Genomic DNA, 27,399 nt, shown 5'->3' with positions numbered 1-27,399 from the left:
TTTCAAAGTCACTGTGCATTTGCAATATGTTTCAATGGGCAGGTACCATCACGAATTTGTTTATCGAATTTGTTTATGTTTCCTTACTTTTTCAAAGTCACTGTGCATTTGCAATATGTTTCAATGGGCAGGTACCATCACGAATTTGTCATGCTCAAAATTTTTTAGATGTATTTTTTTTTGTTTCTTACTTTTTCAAAGTCACTGTGCATTTGGAATATGTTTTAATGGGCAGGTACCATCACGAATTTGTTTATCGAATTTGTTTATGTTTCCTTACTTTTTCAAAGTCACTGTGCATTTGCAATATGTTTCAATGGGCAGGTACCATCACGAATTTGTTTATCGAATTTGTTTATGTTTCCTTACTTTTTCAAAGTCACTGTGCATTTGCAATATGTTTCAATGGGCAGGTACCATCACGAATTTGTCATGCTCAAAATTTTTTAGATGTATTTTTTTTTGTTTTCTTACTTTTTCAAAGTCACTGTGCATTTGGAATATGTTTTAATGGGCAGGTACCATCACGAATTTGTTTATCGAATTTGTTTATGTTTCCTTACTTTTTCAAAGTCACTGTGCATTTGCAATATGTTTCAATGGGCAGGTACCATCACGAATTTGTTTATCGAATTTGTTTATGTTTCCTTACTTTTTCAAAGTCACTGTGCATTTGCAATATGTTTCAATGGGCAGGTACCATCACGAATTTGTTTATCGAATTTGTTTATGTTTCCTTACTTTTTCAAAGTCACTGTGCATTTGCAATATGTTTCAATGGGCAGGTACCATCACGAATTTGTCATGCTCAAAATTTTTTAGATGCATTTTTTTTTGTTTCCTTACTTTTTCAAAGTCACTGTGCATTTGGAATATGTTTCAATGGGCAGGTACCATCACGAATTTGTCATGCTCAAAAAATTTTAGATGTATTTTTTTTTGTTTCTTACTTTTTCAAAGTCACTGTGCATTTGCAATATGTTTTAATGGGCAGGTACCATCACGAATTTGTCATGCTATAAAAATCCTGCAGGAATGTGAAATTGACTGGCCCGATGAACTCGGGATGGCTTTGCAGTGATTCTGGGTCATCTCAATCGCTCGTTTGGGTTGATTTCAGAATGTCGCTTTTGGTGATGTTTTTTCACTATAGAATCATATTGCAAATGTACAAGAGTCAAGTGGACAAGAGTCCATCAGTCAATTAGATATCATTCTGACCACCAAACTGATACAAACTGACACCAAACCCACTTTTTCCAACTCGTTTAGTAGCCAACTATTACATACTTCAGAGCTGGCCCAAAATTCACAACGCCTTCGGTACAAACCATAAAAAAAACATAAAACACGTAGTTACGTTCTAGCTGCGGGTCCATTTCTTATGTTATGTGTTGGCCTAGCTGAGGCGACCCCGAATCCCAAGTTTCGGCTCGATAGGTCATTTGGTGTCCGAGAAAAACCCTAATTGGTGCTGAAAATCCACTATTTTCCATGACTTGCTACGGGGTCCTTGAATGAGATATCGGACAGAAACGTTGGGGTCTGTCTATATGGGCCGAGACGTTCGCAATGCACCTAGTCTTGCGACTCTGGGACATTTCTAAATGTCGTCATTTTCGTGATGCAAAAATGAATTGAAGTTATTTCAAATGTACGAGGCTGTTTCTCGGTCCGAGAACCTTCTAGAGCCACGTAACTCACCACGCACCATCTACGGGAGGTCTAGAACAGGTTTCTAAAGTTTCGGAACTCTAGGTCCGACGGTTCTTTTTTAGCTCCAACAAAGCTAACTATTGGAGCCATTGTCTGTCTCTACGCACCCCAATACGTCCCTCCATCCAAGTTGTGTTTTAGTGCAATTTTTTTTTCCTTTGATTTTTTTTGGGAAAAATGACTGATTTACAGTTCATGGGGGTTGCCTAATCACACATATGAAGTTTTGGAAAGATCAGACTTTTTTAACCCTTCGAAACAGCCCCTGAGACACCAATTATGGCACTTCCGGTTGGCACAGGAAGTTATAAATCAACACATATCCTCATTGGGGTATGCTGTTACAGAATCCTGAGTTTTAAGTCCTTACGTTAAGAATTGACTGATCTACACAGGGTTGAATGCACTATGTCTATCAAACTGCATGCATTGTATGGGTAAACACTTTTAGGGGCATTTTAACCACTTCCGGTTGGTCCAGGAAGCTTAGAATCAACACAGGTAGACCTCATAGTGGCCTGATGGACTGGTACCGAAGACAGGTTCATACGGCATTCATAACCCACATAGGCCTCAGGTTGAAATTAGGGGTGCAGGCAATGTATTCCTATGGGGAGAGATGACACTGTAATCTGTGAGATCAAAAAACACTGTTTTACTGTGAAGGGTTAATGCCACACGGTCAAGGTTAGGCTTGTTCAGATCGGGAGGACCTTAGGAACATTCAAGTGGTGGAATTTTTCTTCTCACCCTAACGGTTCTCTCACTGTCACTCAAAAGCAAATGACATTGTGGTGCAGGCTTCATTTTGGGCCTTCTATTCTAATGGTTGCTGCGCCTAGACCGAGCGAGCTACGGTCAAGCGGGATAGCTCGTTGAACTCAGAACAGTCTGGAGACTATGGTGATGCCATTTTTTGTGTTGATTTCAGAATGCCATTTTGGTGATGGTCCCTCTCCGTTTAAACATATTGCAAATGTACAAAAGTCAACTAGCAAGTCAGTGTCCATCAGTCAATTAGATGTCATTATGACACCAAATGGATATCAATTGACACCAAACCCACTTTTTACTACTCATTTAGTAGCCAACTATCACATATGTCAGCGCAGTCCCATAATTCACAGCGCCTTCAGTTGAAAACCTAATAAAAAGGTAAAACACATAGTTACGTTCTAGCTGCGGGTCCAGTTCGGACATTATGTGAAGTCCTATGTGAGGCGACCCCGAATCCCGAGTTTCGGCTCGATAGGTCATTTGGTGTCCGAGAAAAACCCTAATTGGTGCTGAAAATCCACTATTTTCCATGACTTGCTACGGGGTCCTTGAATGAGCTATCGGACAGAAACGTTGGGGTCTGTCTATATGGGCCGAGACGTTCGCAATGCACCTAGTCTTGCGACTCTGGGACATTTCTAAATGTCGTCATTTTCGTGATGCAAAAATGAATTGAAGTTATTTCAAATGTACGAGGCTGTTTCTCGGTCCGAGAACCGTCTAGAGCCACGTAACTCGCCACGCACCATGGCCCGGAGGTCTAGAACAGGTTTCTAAAGTTTCGGAACTCTAGGTCCGACCGTTCTTTTTTAGCTCCAACAAAGCTAACTATTGGGGCCATTGTCTGTCTCTACGCACCCCAATACGTCCCTCCATCCAAGTTGTGTTTTAGTGCAATTTTTTTTTCCTTTGATTTTTTTTGGGAAAAATGACTGATTTACAGTTCATGGGGGTTGCCTAATCACATATATGAAGTTTTGGACAGATCTGACTTTTTTAACCCTTCGAAACAGCCCCTGAGACACCAATTATGGCACTTCCGGTTGGCACAGGAAGCTATAAATCACCACATGTCTTGATTGACATGGCCACTTACAGAATCCTGAGTTTTAAGTCCTTACGTTAAGAATTGACTGATCTACACAGGGTTGAATGCACCATGTCTATCAAACTGCAGGCAGTGTATGGGTAAACACTTTTAGGGTGATTTGAACCACTTCCGGTTGGTCCAGGAAGCTTAGAATCAACACAGGTAGACCTCATAGTGGCCTGATGGACTGGTACCGAAGACAGGTTCATACGGCATTCATAACCCACATAGGCCTCAGGTTGAATTTTGTGGTGCAGGCAATGTATTCCTATGGGGAGAGATGACACTGTAATCTGTGAGATCAAAAAACACTGTTTTACTGTGAAGGGTTAATGCCACACGGTCAAGGTTAGGCTTGTTCAGATCGGGAGGACCTTAGGAACATTCCTATGGTGGAATTTTTCTTCTCACCCTAACGGTTCTCTCACTGTCACTCAAAAGCAAATGACATTGTGGGGCAGGCTTCATTTTGGGCCTAATATTCTAATGGTTGCTGCGCCTAGACCGAGCGAGCTACGGTCAAGCGGGATAGCTCGTTGAACTCAGCACAGTCTGGAGACTATGGTGATGCCATTTTTTGTGTTGATTTCAGAATGCCATTTTGGTGATGGTCCCTCTCTGTTTAAACATATTGCAAATGTACAAAAGTCAACTAGCAAGTCAGTGTCCATCAGTCAATTAGATGTCATTATGACACCAAACCCACTGTTTCCTACTCATTTAGATGCCAACTATCATATATGTCAGAGCAGTCCCATAATTCACAGCGCCTCTAGTTTAAAACATAATAAAAAGGTAAAACACATAGTTACGTTCTAGCTGCGGGTCCAGTTCGGACATTATGTGAAGTCCTATGTGAGGCGACCCCGAATCCCGAGTTTCGGCTCGATAGGTCATTTGGTGTCCGAGAAAAACCCTAATTGGTGCTGAAAATCCACTATTTTCCATGACTTGCTACGGGGTCCTTGAACGAGCTATCGGACAGAAACTTTGGGGTCCGTCTCTATGGGCCGAGCCGGTTTCAACGCACCTAGCCTTGCGTCTCTGAGACTTTTCTAAACGTCGTCATTTTCGTGATGCAAAAATGAATTGAAGTTATTGCGAATGTACGAGGCTGTTTCTCGGTCCGAGAACCATCTAGAGCCACGTAACTCGCCACGCACCATGGCCCGGAGGTCTAGAACAGGTTTCTAAAGTTTCGGAACTCTAGGTCCGACCGTTCTTTTTTAGCTCGAACAAAGCTAACTATTGCGGCCACTGTCTGTCTCTACGCACCCCAATACGTCCCTCCATCCAAGTTGTGTTTTAGTGCAATTTTTTTTTCCTTTGATTTTTTTGGGGAAAAATGACTGATTTACAGTTCATGGGGGTTGCCTAATCACATATATGAAGTTTTGGACAGATCTGAATTTTTTAACCCTTCGAAACAGCCCCTGAGACACCAATTATGGCACTTCCGGTTGGCACAGGAAGCTATAAGTCACCACATATCCTCATTGGGGTATGCTGTTACAGAATCCTGAGTTTTAAGTCCTTACGTTAAGAATTGACTGATCTACACAGGGTTGAATGCACTATGTCTATCAAACTGCATGCAGTGTATGGGTAAACACTTTTAGGGGCATTTGAACCACTTCCGGTTGGTCCAGGAAGCTTAGAATCGACACAGGTAGACCTCATAGTGGCCTGATGGACTGGTACCGAAGACAGGTTCATACGGCATTCATAACCCACATAGGCCTCAGGTTGAAATTAGGGGTGCAGGCAATGTATTCCTATGGGGAGAGATGACACTGTAATCTGTGAGATCAAAAAACCCTGTTTTACTGTGAAGGGTTAATGCCACACGGTCAAGGTTAGGCTTGTTGAGATCGGGAGGACCTTAGGAACATTCATGTGGTGGAATTTTTCTTCTCACCCTAACGGTTCTCTCACTGTCACTCAAAAGCAAATGACATTGTGGGGCAGGCTTCATTTTGGGCCTACTATTCTAATGGTCGGTTATTGTGTTATTTCAGAAAATCATAGAAAATCACAGAAATGTCGCAGAGCTCCGCAGCACACTTTAAAAATATTCGTATGAACACCCTGCAACTGGATCTGTAACCGTTGAAAAAAAAAAACGCCTATTTGTGACCATCACCAATTTGTCATTGTTCCGTTTCTCTTAAATGACGATAGATAAATGGCTGGTTCTTTTTTTATTGACACCGGAGGCTCCTTGGCTTTGACCCGAAGTGGAAAAATAATTTCTCTACTTCCATTTTAAGCCTTTAATCCCAGAAAAATGGCTGTAGCTCAAAAACCGTCGAGGCCTAGACGCCATCCCGTTCGGGGCCAACTGCCCCTTGAGCCAAACCTACGCTCGCCAAGTTTCGGCTTCGAAATATTTTCAGTTTTTGAGATAAGGCCCCGTCGCGATTCGTGATGTTTTGCCAAATTGCCATATGATTCCGTATGCCATCTGGTGGGAGTGTCCGGGACGGCGGAAAAACGGTCCGAAACTTGTTTTTTTTTTTAAACGGGAACCGAAAGTCCGACAAAGTTCATTCGATGACTTCCCGGTAGGTCTGGCCCTACCGCACGGCCCGACGCCGACCGCGAATTTTACAAACGATTTCGGACGTCGGGTAAGGGACCGTACATTTGCAATATGGACTTTCTCACTGATCATACACGAAATGCCGAAATGTTCCCTTAAGGTATGCCGAGGGAAACTCTCCCCACTGTAACGATGGTCGAGGGAAACTCTCCCCACCGTAAAGAGGGCCGAGGGAAACTCTCCCCACTGTAATGAGGGCCGAGGGAAACTCTCCCCACTGTAACGAGGGCTGGGGGAAACTCTCCCCACTGTAACGAGGGCTGAGGGAAACTCTCCCCACTGTAACGAGGGCTGAGGGAAACTCTCCCCACTGTAACGAGGGCTGAGGGGAAACTCTACTCATTGTAACGAGGGCTGAGGGGAAACTCTCCCCACTGTAACGAGGGCGGAGGGAAACTCTCCTCACTGTAACGAGGGCTGATGGAAACTCTCCCCACTGTAAAGAGGGCCGAGGGAAACTCTCCCCACTGTAACGAGGGCCAAGGGAAACTCTCCCCACTGTAAAGAGGGCTGAGGGAAACTCTCCCCACTGTAACGAGGGCTGAGGGAAACTCTCCCCACTGTAACGAGGGCTGAGGGAAATTCTCCCCACTGTAACGAGGGCTGAGGGAAACTCTCCCCACTGTAACAAGGGCTGAGGGAAACTCTCCCCACTGTAAAGAGGGCCGAGGGAAACTCTCCCCAACAAGCCCACCTCTCCACTACTTTACAACAAGCCCACCTCTCCACTACTTTACAACAAGCCCACCTCTCCACTACTTTACAACAAGCCCACCTCTCCACTACCTTACAACAAGCCCACCTCTCCACTACCCCACTACTTTACAACAAGCCCTCCTCCCCACTACTTTACAACAAGCCCACCTCTCCACTACCCCACTACCTTACAACAAGTCCACCGTCTCCACTATTTTACAACAAGCACACCTCTCCACTACTTTACAACAAGCCCACCTCTACACTACTTTACAACAAGCCCACCTCTCCACTACTATACAACAAGCCCATCTCTCCACTACTTTACAACAAGCCCACCTCTACACTACTTTACAACAAGCCCACCTCTCCACTACCCCAATACTTTACAACAAGCCCACCTCTCCACTACCTTACAACAAGCCCATCTCTCCACTACTTTACAACAAGCCCATCTCTCCACTACTTTACAACAAGCCCACCTCTCCACTACTTTACAACAAGCCCACCTCTCCACTACTTTACAACAAGCCCACCTCTCCACTACTTTACAACAAGCCCACCTCTCCACTACTTTACAACAAGCCCACCTCTCCACTACTTTACAACAAGCCCACCTCTCCACTACTTTACAACAAGCCCACCTCTCCACTACTTTACAACAAGCCCACCTCTCCACTACTTTACAACAAGCCCACCTCTCCACTACTGGCCAGTAGTTTGGCCAGTAGCCAAACTAGTCCAGCCTCTGGGCAGGCCCTGGGCAAACAGTACACTGCTTTAAAGATAGAAAGGCTGCTCCTAATAGGAGGTGTTTGTTGGGATTTCAATAGCAAAGAGAGCCAAGTGCACTACTGCTTTCCATGAAGGACTGGGTCTACTCTATAACTAGCCAGGGAGACGGTCTTTATTGAACCTCACTGTGAAACAATAAAAGCCAGGCTTGATGAACAAGCTTTGATTATTCAGGAGAAATAAAAGAAACAGCTTGTTAATATGGAAAGCCAATTAGCTGTAAAGAGAGAAAGGGGAGGGGGAGAGAAAGACAGAGAGGGAGAGAGGGGAGGGGGAGAGAAACACACACAGAGAGAAAGGGGAGGGGGAGAGAAAGACAGAGAGAGAGAGAGGGGAGGGGGAGAGAAACACACACAGAGAGAAAGGGGAGGGGGAGAGAAAGACAGAGAGAGAGAGAGGGGAGGGGGAGAGAAACACACACAGAGAGAAAGGGGAGGGGGAGAGAAAGACACTGAGAGAGAGAGGGGAGGGGGAGAGAAACACACACAGAGAGAAAGGGGAGGGGGAGAGAAAGACAGAGAGAGAGAAAGGGGAGGGGGAGAGAAAGACAGAGAGAGAGAAAGGGGAGGGGGAGAGAAACACACACAGAGAGAAAGGGGAGGGGGAGAGAAAGACAGAGAGAGAGAGAGGGGAGGGGGAGAAAAAGACAGAGAGAGAGAAAGGGGAGGGGGAGAGAAAGACAGAGAGAGAGAGAGAGGGGAGGGGGAGAGAAACACACACAGAGAGAAAGGGGAGGGGGAGAGAAAGACAGAGAGAGAGAGAGGGGAGGAGGAGAAAAAGACAGAGAGAGAGAAAGGGGAGGGGGAGAGAAAGACACAGAGAGAGAAAGGGGAGGGGGAGAGAAACACACACAGAGAGAAAGGGGAGGGGGAGAGAAAGACAGAGAGAGAGAAGGGGGAGGGGGAGAAAAAGACAGAGAGAGAGAGAGGGGAGGGGGAGAGAAACACACACAGAGAGAGGGGAGGGGGAGAGAAACACACAGAGAGAAAGGGGAGGGGGAGAGAAAGACAGAGAGAAAGGGAAGGGGGAGAGAAACACACAGAGAGAGAGTAAGCTATGATAGAGAGAGATGAATAGAGAGAAAGAGAGTGAGGGAAAGAGAGCGCGAGAGAGAGCGAGAGGGTGAGAAGAGTGTCAGGCCAGGGGATGTAGGGAAGAATGGTGGACTTTAACACACTAGTTTTTCTGCTTGTTGATTCTGAATGTCTGTAATTAGTGAGCGGGCCAGGGTGAGGGGAACATGAAGGGGAGAGGGAGAGAGGTTGGGTGGTGCAGAGGGGGCTGGGTGAGGAAGGTGGAAGATATGGGAGAGTAGTAGTGTGGAAGAACTCCAGGTTGGGGGAGGGGGATCAGAGAGAGGGGGTGGGAGAGAGAGGCAAGAGATTACGCCAAACCAAAGTAACCCTCATCCCAATAACAGTTATTCATGCCTTCATAACAGCCTAGAAACTGCTAGTGAGAGGGCCGAGGGAAACTCTCCCCACTGTAACGATGGCCGAGGGAAACTCTCCCCACCGTAAAGAGGGCCGAGGGAAACTCTCCCCACTGTAATGAGGGCCGAGGGAAACTCTCCCCACTGTAACGAGGGCTGGGGGAAACTCTCCCCACTGTAACGAGGGCTGAGGGAAACTCTCCCCACTGTAACGAGGGCTGAGGGAAACTCTCCCCACTGTAACGAGGGCTGAGGGGAAACTCTACTCATTGTAACGAGGGCTGAGGGGAAACTCTCCCCACTGTAACGAGGGCGGAGGGAAACTCTCCTCACTGTAACGAGGGCTGATGGAAACTCTCCCCACTGTAAAGAGGGCCAAGGGAAACTCTCCCCACTGTAACGAGGGCCAAGGGAAACTCTCCCCACTGTAAAGAGGGCTGAGGGAAACTCTCCCCACTGTAACGAGGGCTGAGGGAAACTCTCCCCACTGTAACGAGGGCTGAGGGAAATTCTCCCCACTGTAACGAGGGCTGAGGGAAACTCTCCCCACTGTAACAAGGGCTGAGGGAAACTCTCCCCACTGTAAAGAGGGCCGAGGGAAACTCTCCCCACTGTAACGAGGGCCGAGGGAAACTCTCCCCACTGTAAAGAGGGCTGAGGGAAACTCTCCCCACTGTAACGAGGGCTGAGGGAAACTCTCCCCACTGTAACGAGGGCTGAGGGAAATTCTCCCCACTGTATCGAGGGCTGAGGGAAACTCTCCCCACTGTAAAGAGGGCCGAGGGAAACTCTCACCACTGTAACGAGGGCCGAGGGAAACTCTCCCCACTGTAAAGAGGGCTGAGGGAAACTCTCCCCACTGTAAAGAGGGCCGAGGGAAACTCTCCCCACTGTAACGAGGGCCGAGGGAAACTCTCCCCACTGTAAAGAGGGCTGAGGGAAACTCTCCCCACTGTAACGAGGGCTGAGGGAAACTCTCCCCACTGTAACGAGGGCTGAGGGAAATTCTCCCCACTGTAACAAGGGCTGAGGGAAACTCTCCCCACTGTAAAGAGGGCCGAGGGAAACTCTCCCCACTGTAACGAGGGCCGAGGGAAACTCTCCCCACTGTAAAGAGGGCTGAGGGAAACTCTCCCCACTGTAACGAGGGCTGAGGGAAACTCTCCCCACTGTAACGAGGGCTGAGGGAAACTCTCCCCACTGTAACAAGGGCTGAGGGAAACTCTCCCCACTGTAAAGAGGGCCGATGGAAACTCTCCCCACTGTAACTGGCAAAGGACAATTTTTCCTCACTGTGAGCTCTTCTCCCAGTGTCTAGTGCTGCTAGCAGGTTGAGGTGTCAGAGACAGAGCACCTCTTCACTGGGAGGGACTGCTTTAGCTCCACATGCCTGTCTGAGTCCGAGCAGAGACAGACGCTGGTCCTAGCAGCCATGCATTGTCCTGACACGTGTAAACTGAATGTTCAAACCCTGAATGCTGATTGGCTAACAGCCGTGGTATATCAGACCATATACCACGGGTATGACAACACATTTCTTGTTAGTGCTCTAATTATGTTGGTAACCAGTTTATAATAGAAATAAGGTACCTCGGGGGTTTGTGGTATATGGCCAATATACCACGGCTAAGGGCTGTTCTTGTGCATGACGCAACGCAGAGTGCCTGGATACAGCCCTTAGCCGTGGTATATTGATCATATACCACACCTGACTGCTTAAATATAACACAGTATATGTATATATACAGTGCCTTGCGAAAGTATTCGGCCCCCTTGAACTTTGCGACCTTTTGCCACATTTCAGGCTTCAAACATAAAGATATAAAACTGTATTTTTTTGTGAAGAATCAACAACAAGTGGGACACAATCATGAAGTGGAACGACATTTATTGGATATTTCAAACTTTTTTAACAAATCAAAAAATGAAAAATTGGGCGTGCAAAATTATTCAGCCCCTTTACTTTCAGTGCAGCAGACTCTCTACAGAAGTTCTCTGAATGATCCAATGTTGACCTAAATGACTAATGATGATAAATACAATCCACCTGTGTGTAATCAAGTCTCTGTATAAATGCACCTGCACTGTGATAGTCTCAGAGGTCCGTTAAAAGCACAGAGAGCATCATGAAGAACAAGGAACACACCAGGCAGGTCCGAGATACTGTTGTGAAGAAGTTTAAAGCCGGATTTGGATACAAAAAGATTTCCCAAGCTTTAAACATCCCAAGGAGCACTGTGCAAGCGATAATATTGAAATGGAAGGAGTATCAGACCACTGCAAATCTACCAAGACCTGGCCGTCCCTCTAAACTTTCAGCTCATACAAGGAGAAGACTGATCAGAGATGCAGCCAAGAGGCCCATGATCACTCTGGATGAACTGCAGAGATCTACAGTTGAGGTGGGAGACTCTGTCCATAGGACAACAATCAGTCGTATATTGCACAAATCTGGCCTTTATGGAAGAGTGGCAAGAAGAAAGCCATTTCTTAAAGATATCCATAAAAAGTGTTGTTTAAAGTTTGCCACAAGCCACCTGGGAGACACACCAAACATGTGGAAGAAGGTGCTCTGGTCAGATGAAACCAAAATTGAACTTTTTGGCAACAATGCAAAACGTTATGTTTGGCGTAAAAACAACACAACTGAACACACCATCCCCACTGTCAAACATGGTGGTGGCAGCATCATGGATTGAGCCTGCTTTTCTTCAGCAGGGACAGGGAAGATGGTTAAAATTGATGGGAAGATGGATGGAGCCAAATACAGGACCATTCTGGAAGAAAACCTGATGGAGTCTGCAAAAGACCTGAGACTGGGACGGAGATTTGTCTTCCAACAAGACAATGATCCAAAACATAAAGCAAAATCTACAATGGAATGGTTCAAAAATAAACATATCCAGGTGTTAGAATGGCCAAGTCAAAGTCCAGACCTGAATCCAATCGAGAATCTGTGGAAAGAACTGAAAACTGCTGTTCACAAATGCTCTCCATCCAACCTCAGAGCTCGAGCTGTTTTGCAAGGAGGAATGGGAAAAAATTTCAGTCTCTCGATGTGCAAAACTGATAGAGACATACCCCAAGCGACTTACAGCTGTAATCGCAGCAAAAGGTGGCGCTACAAAGTATTAACTTAAGGGGGCTGAATAATTTTGCACGCCCAATTTTTCATTTTTTGATTTGTTAAAAAAGTTTGAAATATCCAATAAATGTCGTTCCACTTCATGATTGTGTCCCACTTGTTGTTGATTCTTCACAAAAAAATACAGTTTTATATCTTTATGTTTGAAGCCTGAAATGTGGCAAAAGGTCGCAAAGTTCAAGGGGGCCGAATACTTTCGCAAGGCACTGTGTGTATATATATATATATATATATATATATATATATATATATATATATATATATATATATATATATATATATATATATATATATATACACACACACTGTATGTGTGTGTATTAGTGTGCCTGTAACGGTCTGATGTTTGAAAGTGTGAGAGTGAGAGTGTGTCCACTATACAGTATGTGTGTAGTGTGTATTACCTGTTGCAGGTCAGCCAGTGAGTACAGGTGGATATGTTGCAGTAGGTAATCTCTGGGGAAGATCCTTGGGGGGAGAGAGAAAGACCAACATTTTGACCATTTTAGTTATGCAATTTTCTTAGAACCATAAGTCAGATCCTTTCAGAAAATGCAATATTATATGCAATTTAGCAGACTTACAGCACTGTGTGTATGGGTGGCCCCACCAATAAAAAGTAGAATTCAATGGTGTGTGTCATTGTCTCTCACTGTACTGACCTGGAACAGCAAAGCTGGTGAAATGGTTTATCATATATTAAAACATGACAGGAAGGAGATGTGAGGTTCATGTTGAGATTCATAAAGGACGATAACAAAATGTACACGATGAGTCATGTCACACATACACACACACACGGACCATGATAGTGCCTGTGTAACCATGGTAACGGCGGGGCCAAATTGCAGAGAAAATGGGGGTTAATTCAATAGAATGAGAGTCAGGCTGGGGCAGAAGGGGAATGGGTGTTTAAAAGCTCTCTGCCTTATAATGGAGCGAAGTGGAGGTCTCTCTCTGCTCTCTCATCAGGCTCGCTATTATAGCCCTCTGCACAACACTCTCTACCAAACCTACACACACACAGTAATTCACACACACTCACCCACACCAGCTCACGTTACAGTTCAAGCATCCACAAAGTGACATAGCAAGAGACAGAGAGGTGGGAGTTGGAGTGAAAGATGGAGAGGGCAAGAGATGGGATCATATAGACTCTCTGCACTAATAACCCCACGCTGTCCCTCTCTGCACTAATAACCCCACTCTGTCCCTCTGCACTAATAACCCCACTCTGTCCCTCTCTGCACTAATAACCCCACTCTGTCCCTCTGCACTAATAACCCCACTCTGTCCCTCTGCACTAATAACCCCACTCTGTCCCTCTCTGCACTAATAACCCCACGCTGTCCCTCTCTGCACTAATAACACCACTCTGTCCCTCTCTGCACTAATAACCCCACTCTGTCCCTCTCTGCACTAATAACACCACTCTGTCCCTCTCTGCACTAATAACACCATGCTGTCCCTCTCTGCACTAATAACACCACTCTGTCCCTCTCTGCACTAATAACCCCACTCTGTCCCTCTCTGCACTAATAACACCACTCTGTCCCTCTCTGCACTAATAACACCATGCTGTCCCTCTCTGCACTAATAACCCCACGCTGTCCCTTTCTGCACTAATAACCCCACTCTGTCCCTCTGCACTAATAACCCCACTCTGTCCCTCTGCACTAATAACCCCACTCTGTCCCTCTCTGCACTAATAACCCCACGCTGTCCCTCTCTGCACTAATAACCCCACGCTGTCCCTCTCTGCACTAATAACCCCACGCTGTCCCTCTCTGCACTAATAACACCATGCTGTCCCTCTCTGCACTAATAACACCATGCTGTCCCTCTCTGCACTAATAACGCGATGCTGTCCCTCTCTGCACTAATAACACGATGCTGTCCCTCTCTGCACTAATAACACGATGCTGTCCCTCTCTGCACTAATAACACGATGCTGTCCCTCTCTGCACTAATAACCCCACGCTGCCCATCTCTGCACTAATAACACGATGCTGTCCCTCTCTGCACTAATAACCCCACGCTGTCCCTCTCTGCACTAATAACACCACGCTGTCCCTCTCTGCACTAATAACACCACGCTGTCCCTCTCTGCACTAATAACACCATGCTGTCCCTCTCTGCACTAATAACCCCACGCTGTCCCTCTCTGCACTAATAACCCCACTCTGTCCCTCTGCACTAATAACCCCACTCTGTCCCTCTGCACTAATAACCCCACTCTGTCCCTCTCTGCACTAATAACACCACTCTGTCCCTCTGCACTAATAACCCCACTCTGTCCCTCTCTGCACTAATAACACCACTCTGTCCCTCTGCACTAATAACCCCACTCTGTCCCTCTCTGCACTAATAACACCATTCTGTCCCTCTGCACTAATAACCCCATTCTGTCCCTCTCTGCACTAATAACCCCACTGTCCCTCTCTGCACTAATAACCCCACTCTGTCCCTCTCTGCACTAATAACCCCACGCTGTCCCTCTCTGCACTAATAACACCACTCTGTCCCTCTCTGCACTAATAACCCCACTCTGTCCCTCTCTGCACTAATAACCCCACACTGTCCCTCTCTGCACTAATAACCCCACTCTGTCTCTCTCTGCACTAATAACCCCACTCTGTCCCTCTCTGCACTAATAACCCCACTCTGTCCCTCTCTGCACTAATAACCCCACTCTGTCCCTCTCTGCACTAAAAACCCCACTCTGTCCCTCTCTGCACTAAAAACCCCACTCTGTCCCTCTCTGCACTAATAACCCCACGCTGTCCCTCTCTGCACTAATAACCCCACTCTGTCCCTCTCTGCACTAATAACCCCACTCTGTCCCTCTGCACTAATAACCCCACTCTGTCCCTCTCTGCACTAATAACCCCACGCTGTCCCTCTCTGCACTAATAACCCCACGCTGTCCCTCTCTGCACTAATAACACCACTCTGTCTCTCTCTGCACTAATAACCCCACTCTGTCCCTCTCTGCACTAATAACCCCACTCTGTCCCTCTCTGCACTAATAACCCCACTCTGTCCCTCTCTGCACTAATAACCCCACTCTGTCCCTCTCTGCACTAATAACCCCACTCTGTCCCTCTCTGCACTAATAACACGATGCTGTCCCTCTCTGCACTAATAACCCCACTCTGTCCCTCTCTGCACTAATAACCCCACTCTGTCCCTCTGCACTAATAACCCCACTCTGTCCCTCTCTGCACTAATAACCCCACTCTGTCCCTCTCTGCACTAATAACCCCACTCTGTCCCTCTCTGCACTAATAACCCCACTCTGTCCCTCTCTGCACTAATAACCCCACTCTGTCCCTCTCTGCACTAATAACCCCACTCTGTCCCTCTCTGCACTAATAACCCCACTCTGTCCCTCTCTGCACTAATAACCCCACTCTGTCCCTCTGCACTAATAACCCCACGCTGTCCCTCTCTGCACTAATAACCCCACTCTGTCCCTCTGCACTAATAACCCCACTCTGTTCCTCTCTGCACTAATAACCCCACTCTGTCCCTCTGCACTAATAACACGATGCTGTCCCTCTCTGCACTAATAACACAATGCTGTCCCTCTCTGCACTAATAACACCATGCTGTCCCTCTCTGCACTAATAACACGATGCTGTCCCTCTCTGCACTAATAACACCATGCTGTCCCTCTCTGCACTAATAACACCATGCTGTCCCTCTCTGCACTAATAACACGATGCTGTCCCTCTCTGCACTAATAACACGATACTGTCCCTCTCTGCACTAATAACCCCGCGCTGTCCCTCTCTGCACTAATAACCCCATGCTGTCCCTCTCTGCACTAATAACCCTGCGCTGTCCCTCTCTGCACTAATAACCCCACTCTGTCCCTCTCTGCACTAATAACACGATGCTGTCCCTCTCTGCACTAATAACCCTGCGCTGTCCCTCTCTGCTCTAATAACCCTTTGCTGTCCCTCTCTGCACTAATAACCCCACTCTGTCCCTCTCTGCACTAATAACACCATGCTGTCCCTCTCTGCACTAATAACACCATGCTGTCCCTCTCTGCACTAATAACACCATGCTGTCCCTCTCTGCACTAACACTGAAGGGACACACAGCTCTATGCAGGTACCATGGAAACCTTTGTGGGAAGGGGTAGTAGTATCTATATGAATGTGAATTTGAGTGCATATACTGTATACGTGAGTTACATCTGTCCCTTCCACGCCCTCTACTTCTCATCCCGTGTCTCCCTAACCTGCCGCCACTCCCCCAGTGCTCTCTCCCTCTGTGTGGGTGTTTCTGATTGTGAGAGTAGAGACAGGTGTGCGAGTGACGTTTGAAACACTATTAGAGCGTATATGACTGTAGTACAGAACCATGTCTTTAAACAGTATATGACTGTAGTACAGAACCATGTCTTTAAACAGTATATGACTGTAGTACAGAACCATGTCTTTAAACAGTATAAATGACTGCCTGTGTTCATATGTGGGGCGGCAGGGTAGCCTAGTGGTTAGAGCGTTGGACTAGTAACCGGAAGGTTGCGAGTTCAAACCCCCGAGCTGACAAGGTACAAATCTGTCGTTCTGCCCCTGAACAGGCAGTTAACCCACTGTTCCCAGGCCGTCATTGAAAATAAGAATTTGTTCTTAACTGACTTGCCTGGTTAAATAAAGGTAAAATAAAAAAATAAAAAAATAAAAAAATATGTGCATGTGTGTGTGCGTGCAGACTATCCACACGTATGCAGCAGATCTGTGTGTCTAACGTGTACTATGTGTGCATCCTTATGTGTGTGTGTGTGGGGTTCAGAGGTGTGTGTTAGATCAGTGCGGGCGGTGATGGCCGTGACAGGCCTCCTCAGCGCCCCCTCCAGGCCGACGGTAGGCCCAGAGGGTCCATGGATGGCCCGACGGTAGGCCCATAGAGGGTCCATGGCCCATGGTAGGCCCATAGAGGGTCCATGGTTGGCCGACGGTAGGCCCAGAGGGTCCATGGCAAATGGTAGGCCCATAGAGGGTCCATGGCCCATGGTAGGCCCATAGAGGGTCCATGGATGGCCGACGGTAGGCCCAGAGGGCCCAGAGAGTCCATGGCCCATGGTAGGCCAATAGAGGGTCCATGGCCCATGGTAGGCCCATAGAGGGTCCATGGCAGGCCCATAGAGGGTCAATGGCCCATGGTAGGCCCATAGAGGGTCAATGGCCCATGGTAGGCCCAGAAGGTCCATGGCCCATGGTACGCCAATAGAGGGTCCATGGTTGGCCGACGGTAGGCCCAGAGGGTCCATGGCCCATGGTAGGCCCAGAAGGTCCATGGCCCATGGTAGAACCATAGAGGGTCCATGGCCCATGGTAGGCCCATAGAGGGTCCATGGCCCATGGTAAGCCCATAGAGGGTCCATGGTTGGCCGGGGGAAGGGTTTAGCACCACCGGCCTCATTAATCCTGCAGTGTTTTGAAGGGCAGGGCGTTAGTCGCCGAGCGCTAATGGTGTAGTGGTAAACAGGGTCTCTAGCGAGGGAGGAGCACTCCGGGGTCGCCAACACTGCCGTAAACACCACAGCCTTCTTCCCCTTCCGGCAACCAGCTGGGATAACTCTGTAGCCCAGGGTGTGAGTGGAGTAGGAGCGTCTCAGAGCCCCACTCTCTCTGTTCGTCTCAGCCAAGACCTCAGCAAAAAAAATGTAGACCTCCACAAGTCTGGTTCATCCTTGGGAGAAATTTCCAAATGCCTGAAGGTACCACGTTCATCTGTACAAACAATAGTCCGCAAGTATAAACACCGTGGGACCATGCAGCCGTCATACCGCTCAGGAAGGAGACGCGTTCTGTATCCTAGAGATTAACTACTTTGGTGCGAAAAGTGCAAATCAATCCCAGAACAACAGCAAAGGACCTTGTGAAGATGCTGGAGGGAATAGGTACAAAAGTATCTATATCCACAGTAAAACAAGTCCTATATCGACATAACCTGAAAGGCCGCTCAGCAAGGAAGAAGCCACTGCTCCAAACCGCCATAAAAAAGCCAGACTACGGTTTATGAGGACAAAGATCGTACTTTTTGGAGAAATGTCCTCTGGTCTGATGAAACAAAAATATAACTGTTTGGCGATAATGACCATCGTTATAAGAGGCTTGCAAGCCAAAGAACACCATCCCAACCGTGAAGCACGGGGGTGGCAGCATCATGTTGTGGGGGTGCTTTGCTGCATGCAGGAGGGACTGGTGCACTTCACAAAATAGATGGCATCATTAGTAATGAAAATTATGTGGATATATTGAAGCAACATCTCAAGACAACAGTCAGAAAGTTAAAGCTTGGTCGCAAATGGGCCTTCCAAACGGACAATGACCCCAAGCATACTTACAAAGTTGTGGCAAAATGGCTTAAGGACAACAAAGTCCTTAGGATTAAATGTCAGGAATTGTGAAAAACTGAGTTTAAATGTATTTGGCTAACGTGCATGTAAACTTCTGACTTCAACTGTATATATTTTTTTGAATGCCAGGAATTGATGGGGGAAATGAGCTTCTCAATTACAAATTGACTGAACAGAGAACACTGTTTTCACAGACATGTTGAGTGTTGATGTATCAAACAGAGCTAGTGTGTGTGGAGGTTGAGGAGGGGGTTAGGGGGTGTCAGAGAGCGTCCATCACCCCAGAGACAGGCCTTTTAGTCTGGGCACCCTCACATAAACACATTCCCATCATACACTCACATACTGGCCTCAGAGGAGCCTTCAGGCTACACTTCACACATTCATGCTTAACATGGACTAGGAATCAAGTCAACAAAAGGTGCTTTCAATGGACATCAGACATACAATTACCATTCCATACTTCTCCATTATGTTCCTGTGCTTTTTGAAAGCTTACTTTGATGTTTCCAGTCTCATAAAACCACTCTGTGTTCCTCCATCTTCCTACTATGGTACTGCGTCATCCTTTCACTGTCTCATCCCCCAACATCTTGCCCATTGACAACCATTTTCATCTCTAGTCAAAATGGATTTAATTAACAATCAAGGCCTTGATGAATCATACCTCATCCCCCTCTCGTCCATCCCTCCCCCTCCCCTGTCCATCCCTCCCTCGTCCTTACCACTCCCCCTGTCCAGCCCTCGTCCTTACCCCTCCCCCTGTCCAGCCCTCCCCTTCTACAGAGGTCCTCGGTGATATCAGCAAGGCAGCTGAACAAGTATGCTCTGAAGGACTGGAGCTTCTACCCCCCCATACAGCCTCTTCAACCCTACCCTCCATACCCATACAGCCTCTTCTACCCTACACTCCCCTCACACTCCATACAGCCTCTTCTACCCTCCCCACCCCTCACACTCCATACAGCCTCTTCTACCCTCCCCTCACACTCCATACAGCCTCTTCTACCCTCCCCACCCTTCACACTCCATACAGCCTCTTCTACCCTCCCCTCCCCTCACACTCCATACAGCCTCTTCTACCCTACACCCCCCTCACACTCCATACCCATACAGCCTCTTCTACCCTCCCCTCCCCTCCCCCTCCATACAGCCTCTTCTACCCTCCCCACCCCTCACACTCCATACAGCCTCTTCTACCCTCCCCTCACACTCCATACAGCCTCTTCTACCCTCCCCTCACACTCCATACAGACTCTTGTACCCTCCCCACCCCTCACACTCCATACAGCCTCTTCTACCCTACACTCCCCTCACACTCCATACAGCCTCTTGTACCCTCCCCTCACACTCCATACAGCCTCTTGTACCCTCCCCTCACACTCCATACAGCCTCTTCTACCCTACACTCCCCTCACTTCATACCCATACAGCCTCTTGTACCCTACACTCCTCTCACACTCCATACAGCCTCTTGTACCCTACACTCCATACAGCCTCTTGTACCCTACACTCCCCTCACACTCCATACAGCCTCTTGTACCCTACACTCCCCTCACACTCCATACAGCCTCTTGTACCCTCCCCTCACACTCCATACAGCCTCTTCTACCCTCCCCTCACACTCCATACAGCCTCTTGTACCCTCCCCTCACACTCCATACAGCCTCTTCTACCCTCCCCTCACACTCCATACAGCCTCTTGTACCCTACACTCCATAAAGCCTCTTCTACCCTCCCCTCCCCTCACACTCCATACAGCCTCTTGTACCCTCCCCTCCCCTCTCACCTTCTCCGGAGGTCCTCGGCCACGGCAGCACGGCAGCTGAACAGGTATGCTCTGAGGGACTGGAGCTGCTGTCTCAGGCGTAGGACTGCAGCCAGGCCCTCACAGTGTTCATACAGACACGGGTTCAACTGCTGCACATCCAGCAGCGGCTCCTCATAAACAAACTCCAGGAACTCCTTGGCCTGCTTGGACACCTGGACAGAATAGGGAGAGGAGGGGTGGGCTGTGTGTGTGTATGTGTGTCAAATTAGGTCAAATCCTAATTTCAGAAGTGTAGGTAACTAAAACTCTCACTCAGTGGGTGTTTCAGAATTTTTCTGTAGGTTTCTGAATATGTTGCGTGTGAGTGGATATGAACACATACAAGTCACTCTGGTAAATGACTCAGACGTGTGTAGAACATCACCATTCTCACCTTGTGTCTGTCGGTGTCCCAGTTGTGCAGCAGGCGGGCAGGGATGAGGAACAGGTTGTCTTGGTGACAGCTCTGGCAGTAGTACCAGCCACTGTAGCAACACACCTTGGCCTTGCCCTGCGACAACCCTACTGGCTTCTGACACCCTGCACAGAGATAGAGAGGAGATACTGGGTGAGGGAGTGTGTGTGTGTGTGTGAATGAGTGTATGGGTCTACAGATAAACTAAACCACCAAACACTCTCTGTATCTAGAATTCAAAACGGTGAGTGATGAAGTCCCTAATTTATTAGCTGTTATTAGACGTTGCAACAGCCATGCAGGTCAACGATTGAGCGGCTGTTGACCTCCACAGGTCAAAGGTCAGGAGATAGAAAAACAGATTTGCCATGGTTAATGATTAAAGTCCCAGTCTGCAAGACTTTCATATGTACCCCTCTCTCAATGCCACACTAACCACTTGCAACCAAGCAAACCAACATCTAGAACTACAAGGACTTCCAAAAACATCCCGATCAGTGAATCCCTCCAACCCAGTTGAAGCGGAGGTTTCCCCACTCCTCCCTGTAGTCACAATAAGAGGGGAATTCAATGCTCTACTGTCTTAGAAAACAGTAGAAAGGAAAGATCCTAGGCTTCTATTGATGTCCTTCAGTAGTGCTGCTATCCTCTGAAAACTCTCTGCTTTGTCTTGGTCTCTTTGTTGTTCCTGTCTGCGCTCCCCCAAACACTCTGGGCCCACGCCATGGGCCACGCTCAGAACCCAAACAGGTGACCGCGGCAATGGCAGGTGTCCCTTATCCCCAGGACGATCTGGGAGGGACGGGGCCCAGGACGCCACGGAGGAAGAAAGGAACAAGGGAAGAAGGAGATGGAGAAGGTAATGGAGGGAGAGGGGGAAGGAGCGCAGGCGGATACGGACTTGCACGCTCTTTGTCTTTTTCGGTGGAGCGTAGCGCCTGCCTCTGTACTTCACAGAGACGGGAGGGGGAAGAGATCAGACGTGGATAGAGAGAAAGAAGGAAAGAGACGGAGGAGAGAAAAAACAGAGGATAACACACCAACAGGGTCTATCAGAACAGCCGATCTGGACCGGAGAGAGGTTCAGAATTAACCTTATTCAATCGACTACAGGCTTAATTAACTGAATGGACAACAGAGACAGAATGCAATATGGATTTTTTTTTAATATTTTGGGGTATGGCCTCGTCTCCTTGGAGCAAGATGCTGATGACATGAAAAACCAGCTAGATCTACTGTCTCTATTGTATTATGACAGACCAGCTAGATCTACTGTCTCTATTATATTACGGCAGACCAGCTAGATCTACTGTCTCTATTATATTATGGCAGACCAGCTAGATCTACTGTCTCTATTATATTATGGCAGACCAGCTACTGTCTCTATTATATTATGACAGACCAGCTAGATCTACTGTCTCTATTGTATTATGGCAGACCAGCTAGATCTACTGTCTCTATTGTATTATGACAGACCAGCTAGATCTACTGTCTCTATTGTATTATGGCAGACCAGCTAGATCTACTGTCTCTATTGTATTATGGCAGACCAGCTAGATCTACTGTCTCTATTGTATTATGACAGACCATCTAGATCTACTGTCTCTATTATATTATGAAAAACCAGCTAGATCTACTGTCTCTATTGTATTATGACAGACCAGCTAGATCTACTGTCTCTATTGTATTATGACAGACCATCTAGATCTACTGTCTATTATATTATGAAAAACCAGCTAGATCTACTGTCTCTATTGTATTATGACAGACCAGCTAGATCTACTGTCTCTATTATATTATGGCAGACCAGCTAGATCTACTGTCTCTATTATATTATGGCAGACCAGCTAGATCTACTGTCTCTATTGTATTATGGCAGACCAGCTAGATCTACTGTCTCTATTGTATTATGACAGACCAGCTAGATCTACTGTCTCTATTGTATTATGGCAGACCAGCTAGATCTACTGTCTCTATTGTATTATGGCAGACCAGCTAGATCTACTGTCTCTATTATATTATGGCAGACCAGCTAGATCTACTGTCTCTATTGTATTATGACAGACCAGCTAGATCTACTGTCTCTATTGTATTATGGCAGACCAGCTAGATCTACTGTCTCTATTGTATTATGGCAGACCAGCTAGATCTACTGTCTCTATTGTATTATGACAGACCATCTAGATCTACTGTCTCTATTATATTATGAAAAACCAGCTAGATCTACTGTCTCTATTGTATTATGACAGACCAGCTAGATCTACTGTCTCTATTGTATTATGACAGACAATCTAGATCTACTGTCTCTATTATATTATGAAAAACCAGCTAGATCTACTGTCTCTATTGTATTATGACAGACCAGCTAGATCTACTGTCTCTATTGTATTATGGCAGACTAGCTAGATCTACTGTCTCTATTGTATTATGGCAGACCAGCTAGATCTACTGTCTCTATTATATTATGGCAGACCAGCTAGATCTACTGTCTCTATTGTATTATGACAGACCAGCTAGATCTACTGTCTCTATTGTATTATGGCAGACCAGCTAGATCTACTGTCTCTATTGTATTATGGCAGACCAGCTAGATCTACTGTCTCTATTGTATTATGACAGACCATCTAGATCTACTGTCTCTATTATATTATGAAAAACCAGCTAGATCTACTGTCTCTATTGTATTATGACAGACCAGCTAGATCTACTGTCTCTATTGTATTATGACAGACCAGCTAGATCTACTGTCTCTATTATATTATGGCAGACCAGCTAGATCTACTGTCTCTATTATATTATGACAGACCAGCTAATTCTACTATTTCTATGTCTCTATTGTATTATGACAGACCAGCTAGATCTACTGTCTCTATTATATTAAGGCAGACCAGCTAGATCTACTGTCTCTATTATATTATGGCAGACCAGCTAGATCTACTGTTTCTATTATATTATGGCAGACCAGCTACTGTCTCTATTATATTATGGCAGACCAGCTAGATCTACTGTCTCTATTATATTATGGCAGACCAGCTAGATCTACTGTCTCTATTATATTATGACAGACCAGCTAATTCTACTATTTCTATGTCTCTATTGTATTATGACAGACCAGCTAGATCTACTGTCTCTATTATATTATGGCAGACCAGCTAGATCTACTGTCTCTATTATATTATGGCAGACCAGCTAGATCTACTGTCTCTATTATATTATGGCAGACCAGCTACTGTCTCTATTATATTATGGCAGACCAGCTAGATCTACTGTCTCTATTATATTATGGCAGACCAGCTAGATCTACTGTCTCTATTGTATTATGACAGACCAGCTACTGTCTCTATTATATTATGGCAGACCAGCTAGATCTACTGTCTCTATTATATTATGGCAGACCAGCTAGATCTACTGTCTCTATTGTATTATGACAGACCAGCTAATTCTACTATTTCTATGTCTCTATTGTATTATGACAGACCAGCTAGATCTACTGTCTCTATTATATTATGGCAGACCAGCTAAATCTACTGTCTCTATTATATTATGGCATCCCTCTGCTGGGCAGCTGGTATCGAAACCCCCCCGCTGGGGGAAAGGAGGTCCAGTAATGGGCCTTCAGGTTATTATAGCTGGTGAGGGGGGGTGTGCGGAGCGTTGTCCAAGAGGGTTGTCCAAGACTGTTGCTGAAAAACAGGAAGTGAGAGAACATGGGCAAGTTGACATATAAATACATCAACACTTACACCCATTGGTTGAGACAGGAAAGTGATAATTGCAAGAGCGAGGTTAAAAAGCAAACGTGCTTTATTGTGCCGTGCTTATAGGCTAAAGGTAAATAGGTAAATGACATTCAGCTGATGGCTAATAAGAGGAGGAGATTAGCGAGATGCTACGCTGATGATATGTTTGTATTCATTCCCACTACGACCGTAGAACAGGAAACAGAGTGAATTAGGTAATACTGCTTAATGAAGTTAAACAAGCATTCAGATCAGCCTTCCTGATTGAACATTCAGATCAGCCTTCCTGATTGAACTTTTGTGAACTACATTACAAGTCTCTGTTTTCTGCTGTTTATCTGCGGAGGCTTTCTATTGGCTGTTGTTGAAGCTCTGTCAATGAAGAGGAAGTGAGACTGGCTCAACTGCTCTAGGGATAGAGAGAGAAAACAAAGGGTAATAGGTCAACTAAAACACATAAAGGGCCGGTTCAAGAGTATTCCTGGACCCAGATGAAGCCCAGCACTTTTAATGGAGGGCCAAGTGTAAAATGCATCTGGGAGTTGGTTTTCCATTCCCCACTGTGGACAAAAGACAAGTCAATGTAAAAAACCTTACAGACATCAAGGAATACATAAACCACAAAACCTCCCCAGCCGACATCTTAATTAGAGTAATGTCTCCCTTAAGGTCCCCTCAGACTTTGGGGACCATTAGTTTCTACTTTATTATTCTGTCAGAGGGAAAAACTTAGAACTCAACCCAACGCAATATAACAGAGGCCCCATTATAAATGAGTATGATAAATTACTAAGCAGGGACTGATGTGTGACCCTGTTTCTCTTGGAGAGAGAGACCATCTCCTCCTTATGCCTTCCTTAAACCCAAACCAATATGGCATAAATACAGGGGCTGCCCTGCCACTGGCTGAGGTTAGGAGCTAACAACGCACCAGCCATCTACCATCAGGCACACTGGAGCTAATGTCAACTTGAGCTTTTTGGGGCAGGGACCCCAAGCTATAAAAAGACAGTTGGTGTCTTCCCCCCCTCAACTCTAGTCCCCTCTCTACCATCCAACCCTGAGCCTAAACACACACACACACACACACACACACACACACACGCCCTGGAGGCTGCAGTGCAGAGCGTACCACAGACCACGCAGTGGGGTGTCATGTGTCGAGGCTGCCCTGTCATCAACGTAGGAGCGCAGCACAAACCCACACTAACCACCCCTGCTCCATAAATACATCCACCCCCCCAGAAACCCGCTTGCTCTGCTACCCATCCACTCAACTCACAGCGGATGGATGGGGTTTAGCCATTGGGGTTTTTCTCAAAAGGGTTCCTCAGAAATTATTGATGATTGTTAAGTTACCAAATCGCTAACATCGTCGTTTACACAACTACACCTTGGCTTCTGTATGGTCTATATTCTCTGAAATAGACCAGCATCTCTAAATCTGGACCTTAACTTGTGATGGATGGTGCGGCTCCTATACTAATGATGTGGACAATGTGGATTCCCTTAGTGAGAGTGAGATGGAAGCCAAGGCCTCCAGGGAGAATGTCCAGCCAGCAGAGAGGATGGTCAGTGCCAGTGGCCAAACGCTGTGACCCAGCTGGGTGCTGGGTCATGTGGACAGCACTGCTGATATGGTCAGTAAAGAAAACAAACAAGAAAAACCTTTGCACAAAAAATGATAATCACAAACGCATGTGGAGCTACTTCATGTGTATATGTCCTCCCCAAAGAACCACAGCTCACTAACACAGCTGGATGCATTCTAAAAGCCTTCTAAGGTAGAGTGTAGAGGGCAGAGGGACAGAGCAGTGGTGCTCATGGGAACAACATGCCCTCTTGGAAATCCTGTGTCCACCAGTGTGGGAAGTGGGAAAGAAGAAGAGGTATCAAACCATGACCCCCGCCCCTCATCTCATGCTCCCACTTGAGAGGCCACCGTAGATTAGAACAGAAACACTATTCTAATACTGAGGCCCCCCAGGCCTGCCTTCTATGGTGAATCTGTGGCCCCTGTTCCCCAGTCCCCTAGCTAGAGAGGGTCTTTCTGCTCTGTCGTCCCCAGAAAGGGGCTCCCACTCAGCCACGCTTTCAACTGTCCCGACGGTTTACACCTCTCTGTGTGTGTGTGTGTGTGTGTGTGTGTGTGTGTGTGTGTGTGTGTACAGGGGGCAAAGACAAGAGGCCTCTTCTTTGATGTGTCTCATTCAACACTCAAATTAAAATGTGTGCAAAGAGGGACAGAAACACAGAGACAGAAACACAGAGACAGAAACAGAGACACAGAGACAGAGAGAGACACACAGACAGAGAGAGAAAGAGAGAGAGACAGAAACACAGACAGAGACAGAGAGAGACAGAGAGAGAAAGAGAGAGAGAGACAGAAACACAGACAGAAACACAGAGACAGAGACAGAGACACAGAGACAGAGAGAGACACACAGACAGAGAGAGAAAGAGAGAGAGACAGAAACACAGACAGAGAAAGAGAGAGAGACAGAGAGAGAAAGAGAGAGAGACAGAAACAGAGACAGAAACACAGACAGAGAGAGACAAACACAGAGACAGAAACACAGACAGAGAGACAGAAACACAGAGACAGAAACACAGACAGAGAGAGACAGAAACACAGAGACAGAAACACAGACAGAGAGAGACAGAAACACAGAGACAGAAACAGACAGAGAGAGACAGAAACACAGAGACAGAAACACAGAGACAGAAACACAGAGACAGAAACACAGAGACAGAAACAGACAGAGAGAGACAGAAACAGACAGAGACACAGAAACAGACAGA

The 27,399-nt window shown here is 46.6% G+C and overlaps 1 protein-coding gene across 4 annotated transcripts in view; it reads right to left on the bottom strand.

The window, feature by feature from the left end:
• plekhm3 (pleckstrin homology domain containing, family M, member 3) overlaps positions 1-27,399 on the bottom strand; it is an 84,489-nt gene that overhangs the window by 25,239 nt on the left and 31,851 nt on the right. For 3 of the 4 annotated variants that reach the window (XM_036959284.1, XM_036959283.1, XM_036959285.1), the window contains exons 5-7: positions 20,837-20,982; positions 20,422-20,615; positions 12,658-12,721 (exon numbers count right to left, since the gene is read on the bottom strand). In XM_036959284.1, coding sequence (XP_036815179.1) covers positions 12,658-12,721; positions 20,422-20,615; positions 20,837-20,982 — 404 coding nt within the window. Of the gene's footprint in view, positions 1-12,657; positions 12,722-12,837; positions 12,930-20,421; positions 20,616-20,836; positions 20,983-27,399 lie in introns of all 4 variants that reach the window. The other variant, XR_005038834.1, reaches the window with a different exon arrangement.

Source organism: Oncorhynchus mykiss, chromosome 22, assembly GCF_013265735.2.
Source record: "Oncorhynchus mykiss isolate Arlee chromosome 22, USDA_OmykA_1.1, whole genome shotgun sequence".
Lineage (NCBI taxonomy): Eukaryota > Metazoa > Chordata > Actinopteri > Salmoniformes > Salmonidae > Oncorhynchus > Oncorhynchus mykiss.
Note: the sequence above shows the minus strand (reverse complement) of the source record. Positions and strands in the feature narration are given on the sequence as shown.